The 27,214-nt window shown below is 37.8% G+C and overlaps 3 protein-coding genes across 3 annotated transcripts; 2 read left to right on the top strand and 1 right to left on the bottom strand.

The window, feature by feature from the left end:
• Window positions 1–779: 779 nt before the first annotated feature.
• Window positions 780–3,918, bottom strand: LOC122638982 (alpha carbonic anhydrase 1, chloroplastic-like). The gene is made up of 6 exons (XM_043831853.1): window positions 3,834–3,918; window positions 3,533–3,747; window positions 2,614–2,720; window positions 2,226–2,328; window positions 1,700–1,882; window positions 780–917 (listed from the first exon to the last, which is right to left on the bottom strand). Exons 1-6 carry the CDS (start codon window positions 3,898–3,900, stop codon window positions 780–782), a joined length of 813 nt encoding a protein of 270 aa, XP_043687788.1. The 5' UTR covers window positions 3,901–3,918.
• An 11,009-nt stretch (window positions 3,919–14,927) lies between these two features.
• On the top strand, window positions 14,928–15,479 carry LOC122643828. The gene has a single exon (XM_043837406.1). The coding sequence runs from the start codon at window positions 14,940–14,942 to the stop codon at window positions 15,456–15,458; it is 519 nt and encodes a 172-aa protein (XP_043693341.1). The 5' UTR covers window positions 14,928–14,939; the 3' UTR covers window positions 15,459–15,479.
• Window positions 15,480–22,834: 7,355 nt separating this feature from the next.
• LOC122657684 (pentatricopeptide repeat-containing protein At2g36240) lies at window positions 22,835–24,366 on the top strand. Its single transcript, XM_043852471.1, has one exon. The coding sequence runs from the start codon at window positions 22,846–22,848 to the stop codon at window positions 24,325–24,327; it is 1,482 nt and encodes a 493-aa protein (XP_043708406.1). The 5' UTR covers window positions 22,835–22,845; the 3' UTR covers window positions 24,328–24,366.
• Window positions 24,367–27,214: the final 2,848 nt, after the last annotated feature.

Genomic DNA, 27,214 nt, shown 5'->3' on the forward strand with positions numbered 1-27,214 from the left:
CAGACAATTTGTAGGGCATCGCCGAAGTCTCAAAGCATGAGAATCATGGAATCAAATATGATATTGATGGGCTGTATTAACTAACCGGTATCAACCATATTTGACCAATCATGTATTGGTAGAATGGATCTTATGAAGGGTAAATCTATCAAAAAAATAATTAATTTTTAGAAAAGATGAGGGTTCTATAATAAGTAGTGTGACCCCTCCATCAACGTAAAGACCAATGGAAACAAGTACAAAAACATCAATAGATGTAAAATTTCTGCCTTGGGGCTGGGTGGTCATATTGTGCCCCTCTATATCTGACCATAGAGGGACCAATGCAGCCTCTCAGGATTTTTGTACTGAAATTGAAGGCAAAATTGTGAAATGCTGACCGATACAATCGGTATCAGTATTGGTTGAGACGAATATAAATCCCAATATCGATATTAATAACCATGGGATTTGGATTAAAAAGGCAAAAAAAAATAAAAAATCCTACGGCTTTAATGTATTTAAATATATGAGATAAAATATATGGTTTCGATCATCACCATCATGTATGACACGGTAGATCCATTACAAGCTTATAATAAACAATTGATGGCTAATCTCATTTCTTATATCTAAGATGTAGATTTCACCAGTAAAGCGGAATGATGATGGCATCATGTCATGGCTCATAGATGATGGCATCATGTCATGGCTCATGGATGACATACGGCCGTACGCACCAAGGGAAAGAGGTAGTTTTTTTGTTTTTTTTGTTTTTGTTTTTTGTTTTTGGGAACTTATTAGTTTTTTCCACTGTTCGCATCGTAGAACTCAATCGAACGTCCATTAAGAGGCTGCACAGGCCTTGCGTTGTTTTTGCATGATCCATCCAATGGAGCTTTCAGAGCTTCAACCTGCTCCTTGCTAACGTCTCTCACCTGCATCACCAGCATCGATTTCCATACGTATAAGTTGTATGGGGCCATATCAGCTCGATTCCACATAAAAAATTAACAACACCCTTTAAGTTGTCAATAGATTTATAATCTTATTTTATTACTTTTTTAGTATAATACAAATTTTTTTTTTAATGAAAGTAAATTCTATCATTTCATATGTGTTCTCGATAAGATAAATGCACAAAACAATAATAGTTTTTAAATTATTTTTAAAAATTCATTTATACCTTTAACTTAAAAAACTTTTGAAAATAAGATAAGAAGCAATTAGATGAAGGCATGGTTCGTAATCTCGGATCGGATCGGTATCGGTCAAGGCCGATCCTGAGATTTGACCGATATAGAAAGGTTTGACTGGATCATTCCTTGGATCGGCCGATCCGGTCCGATCCTTGACTGATTTGACTGAATATATATATATATATATATTATCTAGATCGAAATTGACCGAAACTGACCAATACCAACCAATATTGACTGATTCGATCCGATCCGGCTAATATCGGCCGATCCGATCTCGAGATCAAAACATCCATTAACTTTGGCCGATACATGATCCGATCCATAAAAAATTGATTTTGGGGGGTTTTTTGACCGATCCTAACCAATTTGTACCAATTGGATTCCGATCAAAAAAGGTTTTGACAATGATCGATCCTGAGTCCGATACCTGAATTTTAAACCTGGATGAAGGTGTCAATTTCTAAATATACCTATAAAGTGTCATTTAAAAAGTCCCATTATGTAAAGATATCTTTTACCTTGCTAAGGATGCTCCAGGTAACATTCTCTGTGCATGGAGGAGTGGTGAGAGAACCAACGTATCTGTAATACTTGACAGCTTTGCGCTTCAAGTACTTACTTCCCAGTTCAACTACAGGGATGTGAACTTCTTCATCCTCTCCACATACCTCCTTGGTCAATTGTGTAATCTCCTTCCTTAACTGCAAAAACCCCAAATTTAGAACAAAAAACCAAACCTATTCTAATACACACATCAAATCTCAATTTGTATTTTTCCTACACAGTTTTGATGGTAAATAATGGCAACCTATGTTATGACACTAAGGTTGTGTTTGGTATGCATTATAGGTCGAAGAATGCAAAATTGACTTGGAATGTATTCCAAGAATGAATATCAAACACTGTCTAAGGTTGTGTTTGGTATGCATTCTAAAATGATAATCAAAGAGCATTCATGACGTTACCAAAATAGATTGTAAGAATCGACATTAATTGGAATTGGGATCAATCAGTTTGTTTCGATTTCTAAAACCATGAGTCTACCTGAACGAGAAATGGATCGACATGACCATAATTGTAGAGGACTGCCACCACGGAGATGTGGCCGTCATCGGAGACGTGAATTTTTTGGAGCTCCAAAGGATACCTGTTATTATCCAAAGCTTTAATGAAACTGCAAAATTTATTTCAATTACACAAAAATAAAGCGAAAGTTTCTCTTCAACGTCATGAAGAGAATCCGAACATTAGTTTGTTTTCCCCAAAATACTCTCTTGATACCCTCCTCCGTGCATCTGAAGTCTCGCGGTGAATGAATTTTCATTCACTATAGCTTAAGGAAATTAAACTCGGTCCATCTTAATGTCCTATGACCAAACTCTTCTTAACTTCATGAATCAATAACAGAGATTATAATGTTTCGATGTTTTACCGGAGACCATTAATTGTGTGTTCGGAAGGGGAATGCCAATCAATTTTCTTCAAGGTGTAGTTCTTGCCATCTTGAATCAACACCCCAGCGTTGTTTTCATATTGCAGCTGTCCAAAATCAATCAAAAGAAGAACATATATAAGTAAGTTAAAAGGGAAATAGGTTGGAGAAAAGACCAGCACAGCCGTGGTCCTTTCCGCCTTTCCAGAGGGATGCACCAATTATTTTATTTACGTTGGGCTGTGTCTAGGTGCAGGTATGCACCGCACCTAGCGACCAATTAGCATTTCTTTTTCCTAATAATAATAAACTATTAGAAAAAAAGAGGCTTGGTCTCATCGCTCCTGTGCCCAGACATAGGAGAATGCAAAATTAATTACCATCTAGCCACTCTTAAAATAAAAAATACAAGATGTGTTGATGCCCATGCATGCATTCTCATTGGCCTCCACACTGCTGCAAGGGTTACACGACAAGGCAATGCTCTCATGTCGTCCTCCTCCTCCTAATAATAATAATAATAAACTATTGGGAAAAGAAGGATGCTTGGTCACATGGCTCATGTGCAGGAGTATGCAAAATTAATTACTGCCTAGCCCCTCCTAAAAAAAAATCTCATCCATGTCAATGTCCCTGTGTGCACTCTCATTGGCCTCCACGTTGGTGCAAGGGCTATACGACCGGGATCTCTTGTCCTAAACTATTTTTATCAAATTTTCCAGTTTTTATCGGGTTTTTTTTTTAATCTTGGTTTTTGGTTTTGATCAGCCCATTTGATTGGTTCGGTTCTTCAATCGAATTTGGTCGGTTCAACCGGTTCGGGCTGGAATCAGAAAACTCACATATTTTTTCCTTCTATTATGAGGAGAAAGGACCATGAAGGGTGGTAGAGGGGGAGAAAAGAATTGAATTAACGAACCCCAATACTGAAGCCATAGTTAATCAATGTAGAGTTGCTTTCTTCGTAAACTTTGGTCAAAGGTGGCAACTTGTGATTATCGACGACATCCTTCTTCACAATGTTCACCGGAGATTGAAGCTTTCCGGTGGAACATGCGCTGAAATCTGGACTCAAGCTCCCCCAGTTGCCCGGACCTGTTGCTCCACTGTAACTAAACTGCACAACCTCATGCTCTGTTCCAGAAAAATGACTTATAAGACCAAAACTAAAAATTAATTGAGAAGAAGCAGAAAGAGATGATGATCATGAAGTTTCTTACGCTGGGTTAATGGGGCAGCTATCAGTAATGCAATCCCGACGACAAAAACGGCGCCTGTGAGTGCCATTAATGGGGGATCGATGGAGGAAAAGGCTTGGTTTATTATCTTCGATCTCTGTTTCCCTCTCCTCCTGTGTATCAACAAGAAGGAGAAAACGGGTTCTTATAAATATAAAAATTTTACAGACTTATAAGAAGGGTATTAAGTTGTGGCAACGATTCCCGAAACCTATCTGTTCCTGCTAAATTTAGAGACAATTAACCCCCAAAAGTTAGTGGTGTGTATGTTCGATCCCCTCGAATCGTCTGGAGCAACCTTGACCATCTTCTTCGCCAAAAAAAGTTTTAGTTACCTTGGCTATGGTCCTCCGTACCCTTCATGGTTTTAGTGCACCGCATCGGATCGGGTATCGGTCATCTTCAAAATCGATACGGTATCAACATGGATCAGCCGTATGAGACAAATTTACCCCTGGGTTTCCTTAAAAATGATTTTTCTTGATTATTTTACCCCTTATTTGAGCTGTTCCACCGATACGATATTGGTCACCTTCACAACCGTGCAGTATCGACTATATCGGGCGATCCGATACCGATACCTCGAACCATGGTACCCTTGTAAGGTGTGAGCCTGCAACAAATACAAAAAATAGTGTCACGTAGGGGTATCGATCCATCGGTTTGGACCGGTTTCGGTGTGTGAATAAGTGAGTCCAAAACATAATTCAATGTAACGGTTTGGGTTTGGTTTCGGTTTGCCATGTAAATATATTCAAAAGTAAGAAAAAAAAAACATTTTTTTATGAATTTTGGGTTCGTATTGGTTTCTTACAGGGTTATATCGATTTTGGTCCGATTTTTTTAGTTAAGTTCGGTGTTTTATTTGTTTCAGTTCAATTCTGTTTGATTACCATATCACAAAACCCCAATCTGAAACATGATCCAATAAGCTTATAGTGGTTTCAATTTGGCTCGGTTTTATCGTATCTGTAGGTAAGGGTGGCAAGGTGGCAAAGTTTCAATTCGAACAGGTAGGATCGACATCAATCGGTTCAGTCTGGACCGTTCGAATCTTTATTGGTTTGTTTTTGAATTGAGGTTTTATGGAACTCGTAGAAACTGAAATTAAGTCAAATCGATAAAATGCACCAACCGAAACAGAAGTGCAGACTGAACCAAATAAAAATAATCCAGACTGGACCGATAGTAACCCAATAAAAACCGAAAACCTTTAAAAACAAAAAAACAAAAAAAAAACCAGAATTTTCCCACTGTATTCGATAGTAACCTGATTACAAGTTGATAACAAAAAATCAATTAAAAACAGGATCAAATTGAGCTCATATCGAAACCGAAACCAAAACTTCCTAGACGGTTTGGTTTTGAATTGGCCTACTAACAGATCAAAACCAATTTATAAGTCCGACTTATACTTAGCCCTGAAAAATCTTCCTTTAAAAAGGGATTTTCTTATTGAAAATTAAAAACTCAACATTATGGTTCAATTTTAGGTCCTGTTAGCTAAACCCACGCCCAGCTCAGCCCTAGGTCGGGCTGGGATATCACAGCCCAGGTACAGCCCTACCAGGCTCAACCCAATTCAACCCAGCCTAACCCTGATTGGGCCGGGCTGGGATTGATTGACCCTGGGAACCCCTATTTTGCCATTTTAGGGCTAGGCCAGGTCGGGATAACTCTATTTTTTTTGTTTTATCCAGGCTTAGAAATCTCAACCTTAGCCAGCTCGTGGGCTGAAAAGCCTAAATCAGATCCTGTTGGGCTCAGGAAGGGCTTGGTCGGGCTTGGGGTCGCTGGGCTAAACTTGCACCCTTATGGAAACCCATAAAAGAGGAAGGGGGTATGAAAAACAAAAATAAATTGTTGGCAAAATCAAGTCCTTTTCCAAATGATGATTGTCAAATTGGCGTTTTCGAAAAAGGGTAAGGGTTTTATGAGCAAGCGGCATAGAAAGTGCATTAATGGTTTCGTACATAGTGAACAAAAAGATCCATTTCATGTGAGAGGAGAAAGGGTGTTAGTGTATCGTCCACAATAGACTCAGAAAAATATTTTTCTATTTTGGAGAAAAGCTCTCTGGTTAGACGACCAGAGAATGGGACAACATGATCTAGTGCTTCAGACCACGAAAAATGTAATAAATTTCTCCCTATTTGACGAAGTGTCTGAAATACCTTTAGAATATTGATTTCTCTCCCTTCCGTGTCCCCAAAGTATTGACCGGCAAAACATTTTCCTATCATTTCATTCATATTATTTTCATAAACAATTGGTACCATTGCTTGTGCCATTAATTGGGTATTCCTATTCCACCAAAAGAAAAAAAAAAGTGTGTAATACTATTGGTATCCAAACATATGATTAACAATTGTATATGCATCAAACATGATAGATATTGTTTACCAAAAAAATAAAAAGAGGATAGATATAAATCGATGTGGATATTTGTCCATTCACACCATATCCAATTTGCTAATGGGTTTAGTGCCAAATCCACTTGGTTCAACTCATTTTGGGCCAAACAATATAAGATTTGCTTGATGACATGCTAGAACACACTATGACAAAATATAATAATGAGAAAATGTTCTCTAAGCCAACCGTAGATGGTACAGTAGCACCCTCTTTCTTCATTTCTCTTCTTCTCACATGAAATGATCATTCTACCTTTTGTACTTGGAATCATTTTGTCACTCTTCATTACTGTGCTCCCTATGCCGCTTTCTCAGAGAACCCTCTCTCTACAATAATAAGTTACAATCCTTATTCCAAAAAATACAGATCTTACAAAAATAACATATATTTATAGGAAAAAAGGTTGGGCACACTGTTGGTATACCACAAGTAGTGCCTCTGTGAAATGATTCACATGCCCCTTCTTTATGATGCCTTGTCCCATGCTCCCATTGGTGCCACCCGCTAGCTTATCGAATGCGGACATTGTGATTATCCCTCTCCCATATTTATATTTCTTCTTAATAAAACTTTCAAGAGAAAAGGTTCTTTGAACCTACACCTTCTCATAAAGTGATTTTTTATTCATCTTTTAGGATAGAAAAAATAATAACAATTTCAAATACGAGAGAGCGTAGAAAATGCCGTAGGCTATAAGAACCTTTTCCCAAACTGTTTTTTTTTTGGTGAATCTTTTCCCAAACTTAAATAATCCTTTTTTTTTTCTTCTTGTTTTGCCCTTTATAATTGTAGAAAAAATGTGATCATTGAAGCAGATATGTGGCTCTGTTTTGCAATATTTGTTTATTTATCGAAGTATTATACATTTACCCTTTCAAATCCTTTTGTCTGGAGGTGGAAGTGAAACAAGAGAATCAGATTTAGAAAGTAATAAGTATTTTTTTTTTTTTAATAAGCATTCAAAGTTGTAAACTTCATAGAATTATCAGGAAGAAAATTAAATTAAAGCAAACAAAAAAAAAAAAAAAAAGATGGAAAAATTCACAATTGTGCATGTTGTATGCAATAATTTGTATTTAATTAAATGAAAATAATATAAGTTTATAAAAATATAGGGAGAAAGAATGTTGTTTGATCACGTGAATCTTGCACCCAAACATAAAAACACATGACATTATCACCCCACCTCCCATGAAAAAAAAAATTTCCATCCATATTGATGCTCTTATGCACATGCTCGATCATTGGCCTCCTGCTGTTTGGGCCATGCGACGAGATAACAATCTTTTGCCCAAAAATGAAGTAAACAATAATTAAATTTAGAGTATGTTTTTCAATCAAAATTATCATTCCGAAATCAAAGTTTCATAGACGGAAGGACATCTCGCTGTCGCCTGCTCGTGCGGCTGACATGCGGCCTCACACAGGTAGGGGCAAAATGACCGCCCTACCCACTACCCGAACACCCTGCCCAGATGAGGTCCATGTGAGGTCCACATCCTACCTGTGTGAGGCTACACGCTGGCCACATGGGCAGGCGACAGCAGAGGATCCAAATGCCTGAAGGAGACTCCAATAAAATCTTCCAAAGTACTATGTGAAATAGGTAGAATTTCATTAATCCAAGTCACACAAGTCACAACTCACAAGACTCGACCAAATAAAAAACCAAGAAAATTTGTCCTTGGCGGTGCCGGCCAACCATTAAGCAGACAAGTGTCGTTGCATAATCATGTGCCATGTCATCCAACCATGGTCCCCAATGCATCCAATATGTCCCAATTAATCTAGAAAGTCAAAAAGTACTCCAAAGGGGCACTTCCATATTGAACATGAAAGGCTCATTTTTTCCAAGTTGTTGCAGACAAAAGGAAGGGAAGGGTAGGGAAGGGAATACAATGAGAAGGGAATTTGGGATTCCAAATAAAGTAATACTCCTTTTCACTGTGGATTCAAGAATCAACTTTTTATTGGCTTTTCATTTACTTCCACTAACAACAATAGCATACCTTTCACCCAACCTCTTAAACACTATAATTAAGATTCAAAATAATCATGATTATGATAGATAGCGACATAATGGTAGGCGTTAACAGTGTTTGGCCAGCATATGTTTATAATTAAATACGATAGTTAGATAAGATACTGCTCTAGAAGAACAATATAGCTCCAAGATACTGAGAGAAGATAAGATTTCTTTCTTTTTCTTTTGGGAAAATTACAGTGCTACCTCCTAAGGTTTGTATAAATTATAGCATGACCCCCTGTGTTTTCAAATTATACAGCTACACCCTCTCAGTTTTGATGATTTGTTACAGTCAGCCCCATTCCGTTATATCATTCCTGTTATGTTGTACGGAGATGGTAATTCATGACCTAAAATGATTAATTTACCCCTAATAGTCATTTGAGCTTCCCACACCCTTCCCTGCCCTGTTACTCGAACTAAGGAGCTTCCCTCCCCGTTCTAGTTCTCAGCAACTTCAGAAGAGGGCGATGCATACAGGGAGGGTTCATCGCCATCCCATCCCTGCTACACAATTTGAGAAGTGTGCGACCACCATAGCTACGTGAATCCATCTCTGAGAACTACGACGTTGGAAAGCCATCATCGAGATCTGCAACCTGCGACCACAACCTGCAACGACAACCAGCGACGAAAGTCACTCTAGTAGGTAGGAGTAACTCCACACACTCTGATCAAGTTCTGATGGTCAGATCTGGAGTTTTAATATTTAGGTTCCCGCAATAGTAATAGGAGGGATTAATAATTGGTTTCATCGAACTCAGCTTCATATACCAATCTGCATATCCTGATGACCACCACCACCACCACCACCCATCACTTTATTGGTTTCATCGAACTCAGCTTCATATACCTCCTGGGCTCTCTTTTCTTGCTGTAATGGTTGCATCTCTTCCTGCCTTGGAGGCTCAAAGGGTTCAACACCACAAGCACCCCACATGAGATTCTCATCTAAAAACCCAAACCCAGATGGAATTATTGGAGATGAGGAGATGGGTATGCTCTGATCAATAGAAGATCGACTAGCAAAATCAAAAGAAACCTGCAAGTTTTGGCCTTTAACATTCCAAGCAAGATTGGGATTTTGGTATTCATCTGAGGGATTAATAATTGTCATGGTTTCATGAAATGGAGTATGAATTTGAGTAGAAGCAATATCTGCAAAAGATGGATGAGGAGGAGGAGGAGGAGGAGGAGGAGGTGGTGGTGGTGGCAATGTGATAAAAAGTGAACTTGTGTTCATTGGTCCATCTATCATCTGAAAATTGAAGTGGGTTCTTGGTAGATATGAAGATTATTGCATGCATTGTTATTTTTATTGCTGGTAATGAGAAGGGAGGAGATTGTGAGTTTTTGGATCCAATCCTTGTGCAATAAGCTTTTTCTTAATGCATGAGTTTCAGAAATTCTTCACCTCATTATCTGTTCTTCCTGGTAGATGCTTAGCTATTTGGGCCCATCTGTGAAAAATGAATAAATTAAGGAACTTCATCTGATGAGAAATCGGAAATGCTGAGAAATTTGATGGGTTGGGATTTTAAAGAATTTGACCACACAAACAAACCTGTTGCCTAGAATTCTATGAACATCAGTGATGGTTCTTTCTTCTTGTTCAGAAAAAGAACCCCTTTTCAGCTCTGGTCTTAGGTAGTTAATCCATCTCAGTCTGCAACTCTTTCCACACCTTGCAGCCCTGCAACCTCAAATCAATTAAACCCCTTAATTTATTAGAGCTAGCTAGAAGAAAATTATTAACTAACTAGATAGCTAGAGATGATTGAGAGGGGAAGTTTATTTCTCTAGTTCTGAGTTCTGACCTGCTTGTTTTGGAACATATTTTTTTAGGGTTAATAGCAAATGACTGAGAGAAACGAAAAAAAATCGGAGAGAGCAAGCATAGAGGGAGAATAGATGAGAGAGAGAAATAGATGTATACCTGTACAATGGAGTTGTAGTTCACCAATGGGGATGGAGGCAACTTAACATTTGGATTTGCAGGTCAGTGATGGAGTTGTAGTTGCAGGTCAGCGATGGATTTGTAGGCCAGCGAGGGAGGCAACTTCACATTTGGAGAAGAAAACGGTAAAAGGGTTTGGGTTGTAATCTTACATCAGGGCAAAGATCAGGGCAAAGATGGAATTTCCACTAACTTTAAACAACATATTAGACGAGGGCAAAGTTGGTATATAAAATATATAAGTTAACACCATCCACTTACCGTCAGCTGAGGGGGTGTAGCTATATAATTTAGAAACACAGAGGATTGCACTATAATTTATACAAACCTCAAGGGGTGGCACTATAATTTACCCTTTTCTTTTTGGTTTCTTTTAGCCAACATTATACCTTCCCACTTAGCTAATTAAATTGTGTAACAATCTAATTGGTGGAATGGTGATCATCCATTGCCACGTATGTGATATCGATCAAACAATCTTCTTGTCTCCCAAAAGGATAAAAAAGGGTGTATTCTATACGTAATCTCACTTTGCGAAGAGACTACTTCTCAACTCGAACCCGCAACCGTTAAGTTGCAATAGAGCAACCTTATCGTTGAGCATGAACAATGGTTGGTGCTTTCACAATCTAATGCTCACTTAAGAAATAGATCTTACCAATTCTTTTACTTTAAGCAAGATTTTCTTTCACAAAATGACTTTACATTATTGAGAAAATGATGTCAACCGGTGCTACAATTAATCAGATTGGAACTAACTAACCACTTCATCGATCTGCGAGTTTTTACACAAATTCCTTTAAATTTTAGATAAATAACCGGTCTAAAAAGTTAGGTTATACTCATTAACTCATTGACACAGACACACTATGATAGAGATCGAGGAAAAAATAATTTAGAATTACTACAAAAAAATGTTGATTAAAATAGGCAAGACCTCCTCTTCTTATATAAGAGAGAAAGAAACACAACCAAAGGGTGTCTCCAAATTGCACATCCAACAAAAAAAAAACACAAACGTATATTCAATATATATTTAGTATTAAAAACATAAAAAAATTCCAACAATCCCCCATAGATTCAAAATACTGATAAAACAAGACGTTGAATTAATGAATATATTAAACATAGTAGGATACATCATTATAGGTGTCTTTTAGACTCTAACCTACACTAGATTTTGTAGGCGTAATCACATTTGGAGTGTTGCTTTCTGTGATTAAGAGTTGTTTTATCTTAATGGTGACAAAGTACGGTCAACTCGGTCTGCACAAATTCAATACATTCAAATACCTTAAATATTTTAATACGACTCAACTCCATTATACGTACATCAAAGCTTTGCTAACTTAAGTGATACAAGAGGCCATACATTGATGTTATCAACCCTTTCCCCAACTCCATACATATTATATTTTCCGACACAGGACAAAAAGGAATGATATAATAGACCATGTTTATATTAGAATTTCTCCTTACTAGAATCATTATATCATTGTTTTACATAGTTTTTCTACGTCTCAGTCGTCCACTACTGAAACGCATAACACATTCCTTGGTCAGTCATGCGTGATGACAACGTCACTCACGCACTAAACTCCTCTCTCTTTCTCTCTCTACCAGTGAAAACGTGTAATACTTCTCAGCTCCTTCTCCACAAATCGTGTATAATCTCTATTCTCGAGTGGGTCCCATTCTTAATTTCTCTTTCTTGCTTGGAAGTGATGAACTGATCCATGACCTCATTTAAATGATTCTCTCTCCCTTAAACGACCAAAACTATATTCCAAATTACAATAGACCCACCAAGATTTTGTTCTTCTAGGGTTGTCAATCGGTCGGGCACGGTCATTCTTGGTCGGAACTTAATCGGTCCCACTAATTTAAGGTCTTAAGTTGTAAGCGGGTCTCGTGAGTCAGAACATGGTTTTCGGTTCATAATCGGGCTCAAAATAATTTGGTTAGAATCAAGATTTAAACAACTATTAACTAATTGAATTATTAAAGATCCCTCTTTTTGTTTTTTTTTGGGTAAAAAGAGCAGAAATATTATTAAGGAACTGTGTAATATATTAAGATGTGGAAAAAATCATTCCCACAATCTCAGAATCGGAAATAGGTTAAACAGTCGTACACGTCAACAAGGCCCTTGCCAGGGAGTCAACAAAGCTATTTTGCTCCCTTGAAATATAACAGAAAATACAAGACCTAAAAGAAGAAGATAATTGTAGAATATCTTATAAAAGGTCCTTAAATGGGTCATAACCGGTCTTTGAATGGGCTATAATTGGATTAAATAGACTTAAAAAAATTAATCAGGCTATAACTGATCTTTTATTGGTTGGGCGACTATTGAACCACTACCATGCACTGGGGCCACCCAATTATTAATCGATCGGTGCTTAAATTTGACACAACTAGTAATCAATCAGACCGATCTCAAACTTCAACTAATCGATTCAGATCAGGCCTACCGGTGCAGGCTAAATTTTGACATCTCTAGAAGAATAAAGGTGGCATAGTATTTTTGTTTTTAGCTTTGATACGGAAAGCAAGGGATGGAATTAAGAATCTCCAACAAGGTTTCTCACCAGAAGAATTTCAAGATAGAGATGCGTAACTAATTGAGTTAAAGCACATTCTTGACCTGTGGATTAATGGTTTTTCCTTTAAGCATGCTATCAAAGCTTTTGACTTAAGAGGATTTTAGGTTAAGCGTGCTATCAATCTTTTGACTTAAGATGATTTCAGATTCTTTAGAGGTATGAAACAAAAAGGGGCGGGTAAACTCATGAGTTTGCAGTGGTTTTGATCTTCCTGGAATAAAATCTTGTTTGCAAGCAAATTAAAACAGTACTTTCTTAATTAATTGAGGTTAATTAGTGCATGAAACACATGCAAAATCCAATTAAATCTGAATTATACCATGGTAAATATGCATTTAATTCTAATTAAGGACTCAATTAGTTCCCCTATAGATTTCTTCCTAGCTAGCTTAAATATATAGAGCTTATAGATAGGGATCCAGATCCTCTATGGTGCGCTGCCCATAGCGGTCTGAGCGGCATAGATTGAACCGTATGTGCAAAGACCACCTTACCCTGCTCAAACGCTTTGTCCGAGCAAAGATAAAGCGGTCATTGTGTGCGTGGCCAGTCTGCACCGCACAGGCCACTAAGGGCAGCTGTGCCGTAGAAGATCTGATTTGTATAGGTAGACATATGAGTCAATGTTATAGGAAGAAAGTCAACAAATGAAACCTACCCAAAGGGACATCTCAGGGGATGAATCACAAATCATCATAGTTTCAGTGGTCCTACACAGTGATCTAAATAACTTTACTTCACTACAACAGTTAGGTCGGTTGGTACTCCACTCAACTCACACCATTTAGAGCCACATAAGGCTTGAAGTTTCTAGGGTTCTCACATAATAATAACCAACCGACCCAAGAAACAAAGGGCAAACTTCTGTCAGCTTCCTGAACTTAAATCTTTTTCTGATCCCCCAAAGTGAACTTTCATCACATTCCTTTCTCACAGCTTTTAAAATACCTAATTTGTCTATTACACACATTTTCATTATTTTTTTACTTCAGTTTTTAATCTATCTCTTAAGTATGTATTGGGATGATTTAATTACATATTGTGCAATTATTAATGCTATATTATCCTTTAGTATCTTTATTTAATTTTAACATCTGCAAGAACACATTCAATCATTTCTAATTTTTTTTCACCATTAATTAGTGGATTAATTAAAGCATCAAATTATTTTAATACATACATTATGATCCTCCCTAGACCTTACAGAGGCGGGAGCCTCGTGCATTGGGTACGCCTTTTCTAATACATACTTAGACTAAATTAATATGTGACCAGAGGATGGTCATGTAGGCATTATAATAGAATATATATATTGAAGTGAAAATACAACATTAATAGTTATATAAGGGATTTTTTTCTTATTGAAAAATTGAAGTTGACAAATAATTTGTAACACTCAAAATATGTACATGACAATGACATGATGATATGTCATTTTTAAATTATTTTTAAAATCTTTTTTTTTTTTTTTTAAGAATTGAGAGCTTTTATATATATCTTACTTTTTTAGGGAGGAATAGGGAGGGGTCAAGGTACCAGCTAGGAGATTCGAACTCGAAACCTTCTAGTCACCATAGCTCATCATCTGCACTAGACAGCTGTTGGTGTTATTTTGAAAATCCTCGTATACCCTGAACTTAAAGAACTTTTAAGAATAAAACAAGTGGTAATTAAAAATAGTTGTCCTCAGACACTCCCACTATATAATATCTAATTAAGTCTAACTTAACATATGGAATTAAGGGGTAGTCTAAGTCTAAGTATTTTAAAAAGCTATGGAATTAAGGGGTAGTCTAAGTCTAAGTATTTTAAAAAGCTAAGGAAAAAGAGATAAAAGTTTGGGAGTTTTGGTAAATATAAGTAAGTTAAGAGGGGAAGGGAGAGTCACAGAAATTTCCTACAAATTTACGAAAGATCAATAAGGTGGGGTCAAGAATAAATGATTACCATCCTTCGTAATTTTAAAGGATTTGTGAGGGTAATTTTATTGTCTTCAACCTTTAAATATACATCCCTTCTCCTTGCAACCTTAATCACCAAAAAACCAACTTGTCCTCCCACTTTGATAGAGCTGAACACCAACCATGGGGAACTGCTTGGCTTCTTCACAAGAGAAGGTTATCAAAGTGATGAAGACGGATGGTAAGGTCCTTGAATACAAGCAACCATTGAGAGTCCATCAAGTTTTATCTGAATTCGCCGGCCACGCAATCTCCGACACTCTTCCGGTCTTCCGGCATCTTCATCCCAACACTCAAATGCTTAGCGGCCGTCATTACTATCTTCTCCCACCACCCTTACCATCTTCCTGCAGTGATGACAGCAGCAAGTTACCGGTTGCATCGAATCCAACCCCGGCAGAGCCTGCTGGGCATGGAAGTAGTGGTGGTGTTGCTGTGAGGGTTAAGATAGTCATCACCAAACAGAAACTAGAGGAGATTTTAAGTAAGGGAGTCCTCTCAGTTGATGAGATTATTTCTCACCTTCAAAATGGAAAAAGCAAAGATGTTGTTGGTATTAATGATGATGAAAGTAGAAGTTCAAGAGTTTGGAAACCTGTGCTGGAAAGCATACCAGAAGGAAATGATCATGTAAACTATTGAAACCCTTTTTTGATTTCTTTCTGTTTACTATACGAAGAAGAGTCACTCCATACAAAAACCAGATTCTAGAAAAGTAGATCGAGAAAATAATGAAAACAAAAAAAAAAAATGTTTTACAGTATAGATGAAGTGGCTTGTAGTATTGTTTTCTCTTATCTTTGCTTTTCAGCAAGAAGAAGCGAACCCACCAAAGAAAAAGATATTGTTGTCAGTTATAGTATTTATAGTCTTTTGGTGCCTTTTGCTTCAAGTGCTTGTAATTATATATACTAATGGAGATTCAAAGAATCAACAATCTCTTCTCTCCACCCATAGTCGTGCTCTTGTTGTTGTTGGTAGTGGTGATGGTGGTGGCAACTGTGCAATTATACAAACTTTGAATTTTTGAAAGCTTGAACTTAGTTCTTGTTTGTCTTGATTATGTTCATGAGAGTTCCTACAACTGCCATTATGTTGAAAACGGATGGGAATCTCAAACAAACAATTACACAATCGCGTATAAAGATTTGTGTCGTGAGATGAAATATTCTACTTCACTATCAATGTAGAATGGGGTCAGAATTAGGGTTGTAAACGGATCGAATTCGGCTTGGATAGTGCTATATCCGCATCTGCATCTGATTAGCTATAAGACGGATTCGGATAGTGCTAAACGGATACAGACACTGATATGGATTGGATATTTTATCCATTTACATGTAAATATAGCTTTTCGAATAGTTATAGCCTATCTGTATCCGCATCCCTTTAGCTTTCGAACGGATTCGGATAGTGTTAAACGGATACGGACACAGATACGAAAACGGATTTTGACTATTCATTTACAGCCCTAGTTAGAATCGCTTGTCTTGACAACTCTCTCAGATTATAGAGAATACCATCTCAGTATAAATATATAACGAAACCCTACATAGACACATATTACGGAAATATCCAAAATGTCCATACATATATATCACTAATGCAAGCTTCGGTTCCTATGCCCTGATAACGGCTCTTTGAAATTAGCCCACAAATGCAAGGAATGGAATACAAGACATCATACTCTCTGATACCTTAAACTCAATCTCTTGGATAGTGGGGAGGCCATTATACAAGTAGTTGACTTAGGTCAGCTCGTCAATTTGGTAGTTGGATCTGGTTCTGATACCTGTTCATGTCTATTCTCCCTAAATTGAGTCTTCCAAAGCTCAAACTCTCGGATTAGGCTCCTACTCAGTGAATAATTATCACCTCCGGCCAATTCTTCTACTAGGGGGCAGTGACCTCACCTTGGGCAATGTTTTCGGGCAGTAGATGGTATGGTCATTTTTGCTTCTATGTGAGAAATTGGAGGAATTAAAGGGGGCAGCGAATTGGAGGAGATAACGATTCCCTCCTCAGCACAGTATGGTTTGCAGCACATTCAACGGCTGTATGATTTTAGGAATGGAGTGTGGGTCGCACTATATATTTTCCTCTACATATCTTTTCAATTCAAATCTTTTTGATAAATATAAGAACTTGGGACATTTTGGTCATTTTATCATATATAAAAACACCTCCTTAAAAAAACATTAGGTAAATTAATGTAGTTACCTTAAATATTGGATACCCTTGGTGTAATTTTCCGTTTTCTTTTTCTTTCCCCCGGGCGTTAGTTAGTGTGTGGATACTAAAGACAATTTATTATGGGGAAAATTGTATCACTTCTCTTGGCCTACATTCACTCGAACTCCCTCAAATTTCTTTTTGATTCCCTAAAAAATCCACCTTTCTCTTTCTCTCATTATAATGCAAAATTTCTAAACTACCCCCGAGCATCCTACGCAGCATCCCCTCCCATGGTACCCTTTTTTGGGGGTGCCTAAATGACATTTATCTTGATTAAGAAAAGTTCATATGTATAAAAACAAAAAAAAAAAAACTTAAGGGCCCAATGGACCCATTAAGAAATATAGAAACAAGTCCATCAATGGAGTTGGGAAAGAAAAGTCCAGGTCGATCTGCCAGGATCCAAACATTGTCATTTATAAGCAAAAGAATGGATGTCATCATTCCAAGAGCAATAGTCAATAACCAAGTTGGCCTTTCAATTTGAATATTCTGAAAGCATGCTTTAATGGAAACCACTATAGGGTTATAAGAGTATGCTTGACCAAAATCAAAGTCTTAGTTCCAAAACCTTAAACCATAATAGATCAAAAAATTTAGGGCACTTCCATTATTCTCCCTTAGTTTTTTTTTTTTAAAAAAAAAAAAACTCTATTGAAGCTTACATTCCATGTGTATGCACATCCATGGCTGTCAACAGGTAGAGTAGGGTTAGTTAATGCCGTATGGGTCTTTACCTTTACCCTATAGGATACAGGTAAAATTGCATTACCCAGAGGTAAACAGGTAAGGCAGATAAAGATATAAGTATATTCTTTAGGGGAGAAGGATAGGTACACTGCCTGCGTGTGGTAAGCTAGCGGGCCACACCAATACGGGTATGGGATGGGGCATAACACAGGAGAGGCAGGGAGTCATTTCAAAGGAGAGAGAGAGAGACAGCAGGCGCTAGCTTGCGGAGGTGTGTCCAGCATTTTCCCATTCTTTAGTCTTCTGGTTGGACATTTCTATGGGGAAAGTTAAGAATGCCTCACTCTGTTGAGCTTTTTGAACTTGAGGCCTGCTGAACTAAGGCCAGCCAGCCCTTCTGCAACAAAAGGGCAAGTTTCTTCCCAAGGCAATTATACTATGGTCCCAAGAGTCAACATGAATGGTGAATCTAAAATGATAAAATTCATCAACTGTTCCCAAAATAAGAGAAGTTCTGCAAAATGAAAATTGTAACTAATTGCTCCATGAGGAATACAAGTTTGAAAAGAAACCAGATTTGGAAGCTAGGCCTGTCATGAGGGCCCAGATCTATGGATCAAGTGCATCTGCATACATTTGAGGTTGGAGCAGTGCCCCTGGCACATACCCAAAAGGTGTTCCAAGAATAAAAATGTCTTCCTCGCATGGCTGGTGTGACAGTATTTCTCTGTGAACATTGCCAGCAACCCCTAAACTGCCGAGGCCTCCTGCTCTTTGTGCCAAGCAAACATCATCTATGTAAGCCAAGTCACGTCCAAACTAAATTACAGCATTTAGGTACTTCCACATTAACAGGACGGTGTTCTGATTGGAAACAAAATACATGAAACAGAGGGGCCTGCATCCAATGCCCCAGGTATCTCAAATGCCGTCCTGGGCCTTCTGGAAGTCCCTTTAAAATACTGTTGTTTATAGAATTCAATGTGAAAGTATTTATCTCAGGAAACAGAAAAGAGATTTAGAAGTTTAAAACACTGTTGTTTATAGCAATCCATGTGAAAGCATTTATATCAGGAAACAGAAAAGATATGTTAGAAGTTTGCAACTTGATGTAGGAAACATAGGAACATGAACAAAATCGAGGAGACAGAATCACAAGTTACGTACCAGAAATTGCTGGACAATCATGAGTTCTTCATCAATTTCTAGCCGGTAATAAGCATGTAGCCACAATCAAATCCCTTTGAAAGAGAGAAATAGTGCAGCAATCTATAGAAATTCAGTGTAAGGTCACTTTTAGGAGGATAGAAAGTGCACTTTCAAATAAGTTATCAAATTATAAATTCACTGGCAAGGTTTCAGGAGGGAAACATCAGTTTAGTAGGTTATGGGCCACCGTGTTCTGAAACATATTGATAACTCAATTGCACAAATTGCATTGATTGAAGCATTCAGGTCAAAGAGTTCCATTCTGTGATTCTGATCACATAATCCTAAAATGGAAAAGATACATGGGTTGATTTTGATACAACGGCTCACTGCATATGTTTTCAATCATAAAATCGTTAGAGGATTTCACCTGATACTAGTGATGTACTCTCATAAAGAATTACATCATTAACATTGTCATGCCTTAAAAAGTCAGCAGATGCATATTATGTAGTATGGGTCAACTAGTTTCTGTGCCATTAAATAGTCAGGTGTACACTGATAAATCATAAAACAGTCATACAACTTATATTGAACAAAGCATGTAAATAATAAGAGTTTAATTGGACATCATCTGGTCTTATCACATGATCATGGGTTGAGATTAATCCAGTGGCTCAATGCAGAAATTGGCTAAGGACATCCTCATTAATAGTATTATAGTAACACACTCCTGAGTTCGTAAAATGTCTGTTTCTAATTATTGGCACTGGTCTACACCCAAAGCTAGGGAGACTTGGCAATGGAGTAATAATATTTCAAATTAATTTACTTCAAAAATTGTTCCATTTCCTTCAATGTTAGTGGCTACTTAATGCAGTACAGTCCAAGAAGAAGAACCAGATCAACCCAACAGTGAAGAACCAGGCCCAACAGTAGGCCCACGATTTAAGGACCAGGCTCTACAGTGATCCACAGTTTTGGTTCTTGTTCTAGAAGACATATATGGGCTCTGGTGTGGAGACAAGTTGCTGGAATATCTTCTAGAAGTTTCTGTTTTGCTTAGTTCCTAATTTTGAGACCAGTTTCTATTTTTGCAATAGCTACTAGGCTGTAGTCAATAGCTACTAGTAGTTGCTATTTTGGTTCCTTCCTTTTTATGTGGTAGTCATTAGATCTCCCTTCTAGATGGGTTACTAATTTTGGGTTGCTTATAAGTCAAGTACTCTCCTACACATGGAGAGTTACTAAATTTTGTATTCCTCTATTGAGTTCTCTTTGTGAGATGCATGTAACTCTGGTGATTTAGCAGCAAACCCAAGGTGGTGAAGCCTCCCGCAGGCCTTGATGGTGAAGCCAGGTCATACCTTCTTCCCTCTCCATCCCTCCATCTTTACTTCAGTTTCAGCAGCTTACATAGTGTTTGCATGGGTGATATCCAAGGTAATCTAAAATCCGAACTTTGTGGGATTGATTTTACCCTTGTTATTTCCGTTCTCATTGGTTTAGTTCAGTCATTACTCACTCCATATTTCACTAGTTTCATTTCTCAGTTTCAGTCCTTGCAATAGCAGTTTCTGCCCTCTTTTATAAGAGACTTGTGATTCTTCTCTTCTCTCTCCCCTTTCTTTATACTGATTACATGTTCTTGATATTGTTTTGAACTAAAATAACCTTCACACTACCATACACTTTTGAGGACAATGCTCGTGCCTACTTTGAGGCAGGTACTCCTAACCACCATACCGACGATTCGCACAAAGTGCACTTGGAGTTGAAGGAGTACAAAAGCAAGCACGACCCACAGGTACTCTATGATTGGTTTTCTTGTTTAGATGACTATTTGGATTGATATGACTTGACAGAGCCAAGGAAGCTAAAACTAGCATAAACCAAGCTAGTGGGACTAGCCCGAGAAAGATAGAGCAATTATGAGAGGAAACTACAGCAAAGAGGGGCAGCCTGTATTAAGTGATCGAGATGAAAGAAGAGTTAAAGAGCAAATACCTTCCATCCACCATCAAAGAACAACTGCACGACCAGCTCAACTCGTTATGGCAAGGACCACTATCAGTGACAGACTACATGCAACAGTTTGACGCCCTTGTCTCATGTACCGGAGTTGACAAGGATGATGACCAACTGATGTCCCAAATCAAATTGGGACTGAGGCATGAAATCCGGATGGAGATGGGAGTGACAAACATCTACGACCTTCGAGACTGCTTCCAAAAGGCTCTGCGAGCAAAGGAGTTACAAAAGCCTCTTATGAGACAATTTGTCTTTGAAGCCGGGGAGGATACAAAGACAAATTGAAATCAGTGTTATCTCGGATAGGCCTACAGGTTGTGCTATAACAAAGCTCTGCTTCTTCACTGCATACAATGCAGTATGTGACGTCTGGCGAAGTGAAGAAAGGTCATTCTCAGAAACAGTAGCATGCCAGGAATCCAAAGAACCATGAAGACTTTGAATCCTCATTTTGTAGCTGTCATAATATCAGATTGAAATCCAGGAAGAAGATACCTGTGAGATGGCTACAAAGGAATTCGTATCATAAATCTAATCCACAACTGTTTGGGTTCCCTTGTAGATGTTAATTAAGTCACTGACATGAAGGAAACGATCTATGGTTTAAATCTATGTATGATTCTTTTTTCATTTAAAAAAGATTGTCAATTAGCGTTGTTTCAAAATGAAAGTATCCTTTAATTGTTTAATTGAATATTTAATTTAAAGCTAACTTAGACTGAGGAATTTCTTGAATTAAAATTTCAAAAAGGGAGAAATAATCTAGAAATTATTGCTCTGCAGAATTTGGTATAGGATCCTCCGAACTTGAGATACATATAAAGGAGGAGATAGAGTAGTCTGTGAAATCAAGTTTATTTTGGGGGAAGAAAATAATCATGTTGACTGCAAACTTTTATGTTATTTTTTATCTTCTGCATGATATACTTCGTTCTTGAAACCATTATCTTGCAGTGAAGACATTTGAATTCTTGACAATCAAACAAGGATACATAATGTACACTCTTAAAAGCTTATACATTCATCAAACAAGCTCTTCATCCATATATTATCAATCTATAACCCCAGAGGTCCCTTAATAAATTAAACCCTTGAAACCCTATCATCCTCTACTCTGTTACTTGAATTTAGCCTAAGAACTCCTATCAACCAGCCCCAACCTGCATCCTTCTAGGACATCCCACCTGTTTTATATCTCACCAATTCAAGCACTAAAAGATTTCACAAAAATTTTAAATGTCATCAGCACAGCACAAATATAAACAAGCTAATAAGATTTTAAACAAACATCCTCATGAAGACTCCAAATATTTATAGAGCTAGGTACCTTTAAAGTCATCATGTTTCCTTGTTCATGATAGTAGTGAGGTCCCTTACCAAAAAATGATAAAAGATAGTAGTGAGGTCGAAATAACCTCAATAGTGAGGATTCAAACGTTGGTAACTGAAGTAGATTCAGAGTCAAGGAAATCTATTATACTCAGTCCAGCTGCTACACAGAACCAATAACCTAGGTTATGTACAGAAAGTTATATGACTAGACATACTTGGGAAAGATAAAGTGAAAAACAGAAACATTAGCACATTTACCCCTACTTCACATATCACAACTAAAGTTGTAATAGCAGTACAGGCATTTCATCAAACACGGTAGATGCATTCCGTTTGTACCTGCAAAACACCATTAAAAGAAACGTTAGAGAAGCTGAAGAGCAAAAGCAGACTTGGAGCTGCGTTTTGAGAAGCTCCCTGGACCTGGAGTCGTTAAGGGAGAAAATTCATATTTCGCCGACGAGGGGTATTTTTGTCAGGACAAGCAATAGCCACTCAAAATGGATTACTAGTGCCCTTATAAGAACGCTGGCTCATTTTCTTGAGAGAAATACTACTCGAACCATCCTTCAAGGCTTCAACGCTCCATAAAATGGTCTTCAGAAAACTGCCAAAACCTATGACCATGTTGAAATCTCTACAGACTCCCTCAGCTATAATCTCTGCAAAAGAAACCCCTAATCTCATCAAACCGCCAACAAACTATATTGTCCCTCTCCCAAGTGTCTCTCTATCCCTCACTTCTCAAGAGCAGCTCCTGCAATTCCTTAAAACCTATCTTAAACCCCCTTTCACTCCTCACGACCTTCTTAATTTCCTCAAGAAAAAGCTGCACTACCACCCCAAATTCACGCAATTTGACCTCCACATTTTCCAATGGGCTTCGGAGATTGATTCTTTCCGCCATGACCACTTTACTTATGAGTGGATGATCAAAACACTAGCAATCACCGACAGGTTTAATGATCTCCAATCTGTCCTAGAAGGTATGATATCAAACCCATGTCCATGCTCCGATGGAATATTTTCATGCCCTAGGACAGAACCCATCTTCAGATTTGTTATTAATTCTTACTGTAGATCTGGACGGTTAGCTGAGGCGTTGTTTGCGTTTGAGAATATGCGGAAATTAATCGATGGAAAACCTAGTGTCGTTATCTATAATATATTGATCAATGGGTTTGTGAGATCAAGACAACATGAGAAAGCTTTAGAATTATATGGTAGGATGCTTAAGGATAAGGTTAAACCGGATGTAGTCACCTTCAATATATTGATAAGTAGCAACTGTCGGAATTCGCAGTTTGAGCTGGCTCTGGATGTGTTTAAAGAAATGAGAATTAAGGGTTGTAACCCTAATGTGGTCAGTTTCAATACTCTGATTAAGGGATTTCTCAGAGAGAAGAAGTTCAAAGAGGGAATTAGTATGGCTTATGAGATGCTTGATCTGGGTTGCGGGTTCTCAAGTGTGACTTGCGAAGTTCTTCTTGATGGTCTCTGTAGAGAAGGTAGAGTTTTGGAAGCTTGTGATCTCTTGATTGACTTCTCAAGAAAAGGAGCTGTACCTGATGAGTTCGACTTCTTAAATGTTATTGAGGGGCTCTGTGTGAAAGGCAAGGTTGATAGAGCGCTGGAAATGGTGGATGAGTTGTGGGCAAAAGGAAAGTTCCCGAGTCCGGTTGCTTGCACTACATTGATAGAAGGTCTGAGGGGAGCAGGAAAGATAGAGGAAGCGTTCACATTGATGGAGAGAATGCTAAAAGAGGAGATTGTACCAGATAGTGTAACATATAACTGTCTTCTCCAAGCTCTCTGCAATGCAGGAAGAACAGCAAATGCAAATAAATTGAAGATATTAGCTTCAAAAAAGGGTTTGGAGCCTGATGGTGCAACATATAATATATTGGTTTCTGGGTATTCCAGAGAAGGTAGAAGGAAGGAGGGGGAAGTGTTGTTGGAGGAGATGTTGGATAAAGGATTTATTCCTGATCTTGCTAGTTATAACAGGCTACTGGATGGGCTTTGTGATGGAAAGAAATTTGTTATTCACCAAAGAACCGTCAGGGGTGGGTGAACAGAAAAAAAAAATCTGCATTTGTACTGCACTAACCATTTTGGAGTTTGGACATTAATGGGTTCTGATGAAGTGGAATTGGTCTGCAGCAGGCTACTTTGCCTCTTATATATGTAACGTTTAATATGAAGAAGAGATCTTACGAGGAAAAGACACACAATTGAGTACTTATTTAGAGGTCTATTTGATCCTTGGAAGGTGATGAATCAAAATAACAGGGAAACAGAGAAAGTCAATAGGAGTCCATTCTTGTCGTTCATTCTAAATGAGGTATGTTCTTACGCGGTTGTGGCCTTCTTTCAGTGCCATTCGTATGATGCAATTGTAACCATGAATAACCTGGACTTATAGAATGGTCTATAGATTGTAAAGCTGAGGGAAAATGTGAAGTTTTCCTCATGGGTTTTGGAACCATTTGTTGGTGGAGAGAAGGTAACAGCATAAGCAACAACAGCACATGTTCTTGAATATGACTGGGAAGTACTCTATATAGAATGATCGAACAGTTGAACTCATTCTTTCTGTGAATTGGAGCTGCATTTGCTTGGGTCACCCAGGTAGCTCATTTGTTCCTGAAACTGAAGGAAATTTCTGATTGAGGCGCGATGGAAATGTACTTAATGTCATTAAGAGTGCCTGGGGAAGTGGTGTTTATTGAATCTCGTGTTAATGTATTGCTTAGAATTGTCCTTGTTGACTGTTGAGTTTGTCCATTACAAATGTATAGATTTTCTCTTTGATAATTCCTCGAATATGTGATTATTTTTTGAATAAATACATATTAGAAAATCCAATTGGTCTTGAGTGATATGGTAGTGTGGGTACTTGCAGTTATAAATTTGAGCACAAATCCAGCAAAAAGTTTGTCCGACTGAAATGGATGCTTTGTAGAAGAAAGTTAAAAAAGAAAAACAAAGTAATGGAAAAACAAAGTAACGCCCATGTTTATATGCAAGTATGGAAAAACATTCCAGTACACAACGTGGAATGGTGATTTGGAAAGTCTGATCATTGGATGTTTAGGAAATATATGGATTGGCAAAATATCCGCTTTCAGACTAAGATTCAATATATCCTTTCATATGTAGGCATATCATCCCGGCTATGTCCATACACCCCATTGCAGTTCCTTGGTAGTTCCTGGTTTTCTCAATACCTTGTCTTGCCAATATGCAAACTCGAATAGAGCTGAAACTTCACAAATCAGCAAAAGACCTTGGGTCTACCTATACACAAATTTTCAGCTCCACCTGAATTGCTAAGTGACATTTATTAAAAGGGCTTATTGTTTTACTTCTGACCGAGGGCAGAGCTCCCGCTCCCATAAGTTTTAACTTATAATGTAACAAACAGTAGAGAAGTACCTATACCCCTCGTATACAGTATACCTAGCCTGAAAAAACCTACTGTTTTATATATCCATGGGACTTATCAAAGTATGGGAATGGCTATTTCAATTCAGTTTTCTTAGTTATTCCTCTTCAAGTTTTTAAGCACTGAAATGAAATCTTTAGCCTAAATCAAGCAAAGCAGAGGTGGGATTCAAGTGCCAGCTATATCAGTTGGTAGTCCTACGCATGTTGCTGTTGGCTAAACCTGGGATCAAATTCTGCCTTCACTTTTCACAACTTGTGCCTCTCCTCTCCCCATCTTGTGGTGCGCAATGTGTCTTCCTCTCCCACTTGGCTGCAACGAAACAAATAAGTGAGAATAAGCCTTTCTTACCAGGTACTTCATTTTCTAATTTGGAATTTTGAAACTTACTTTGGGATGTTAAAGATCTAATTCTAAGAATTCAATATGTTTGTTTGTGATGCCTTTTTGATATAATTCATGTGAGATCAGAATTAGCTATATTAATAGTTCGTGTTCCATAAACCAGAATTAAAAGTAAGGTACAATCAATTGATGTTTGTTTAGTGATTCCTTATATTGATAGTTTGTGTTCGGTGCAGTGTTAATACTTATCTTTGGATCATTCCTCTTCCACTTTGACTTCAAGAAAGCAGTCAGGTTTGGTTCTATGCAGTTCTTTAGATCTGATTTGAAGTGAGAGGATTAGAAGATTGGGCTAAAAGCTATATAGAGCTTAAGCAGATGAATGAAAAACCAGAAGGTCAATTGCCAATCTTTTTCTCAAGGTGCAGTGATCATGTGGTGAATTTTGGAATGCTCACAACTGATTTTTTTTTTCTTTTCAATACAATTTTTGTGACCCATCTCATATAATTTAAGGGTGAAAAGCATCATGATTGTTTGTACCTTTAGAATACAAGGAATGGTGTTGCTGTTCATTGTTCTCTTGCTCCCTTTGGGGTATTTGAAAATTAATGTTGATAGGGGCTAAGAATGGTAAGGAGCTGCTGTAGCTGTGATCAGAGATGACTGATGATAATTTTTGAGGGCCTTGGAGGAGTTGTAGATCTGAATCCCCTGAAGAAATTGCAGCTCTAGCAATTAAGATTGCTCTGCATATTTGTGTAAGAGAAAATCTAAGGTGACATTGGAGAGTGATGCTTTGACAGTAGTAGAAGACATTTAACAGTTGAGATGTTGATCCACCTTGGAAAGCAAGACATCTAGTTTTGGATTTTGGGAGCTTCTAACAAAGTTGCATGATGTACAAGTTTCCTACAAATCCATGAAATCAAATGAGTGTGCTCAACGGCTTGCAAAGTTAAGTGTAAAGAATTGTAATCGGAACTCATCTTGGTATGATGTAACTTCATGGTTATCCTCAGCATTGCTTGATGGTAACTTTTATTCGGAAAAAAGAATGTTGCCTGGTAGTAGTGTGGCTTTGTGCTCACACGCACAAAACTACCATTCATCCTTGTGAAATTAAAAATCTCATTCATGTTGATGCCCGTATGGGATTAAAATCCTC

This window comes from Telopea speciosissima, chromosome 1 (assembly GCF_018873765.1).
Source record: "Telopea speciosissima isolate NSW1024214 ecotype Mountain lineage chromosome 1, Tspe_v1, whole genome shotgun sequence".
In the NCBI taxonomy this organism is placed as follows: Eukaryota; Viridiplantae; Streptophyta; class Magnoliopsida; order Proteales; family Proteaceae; genus Telopea; species Telopea speciosissima.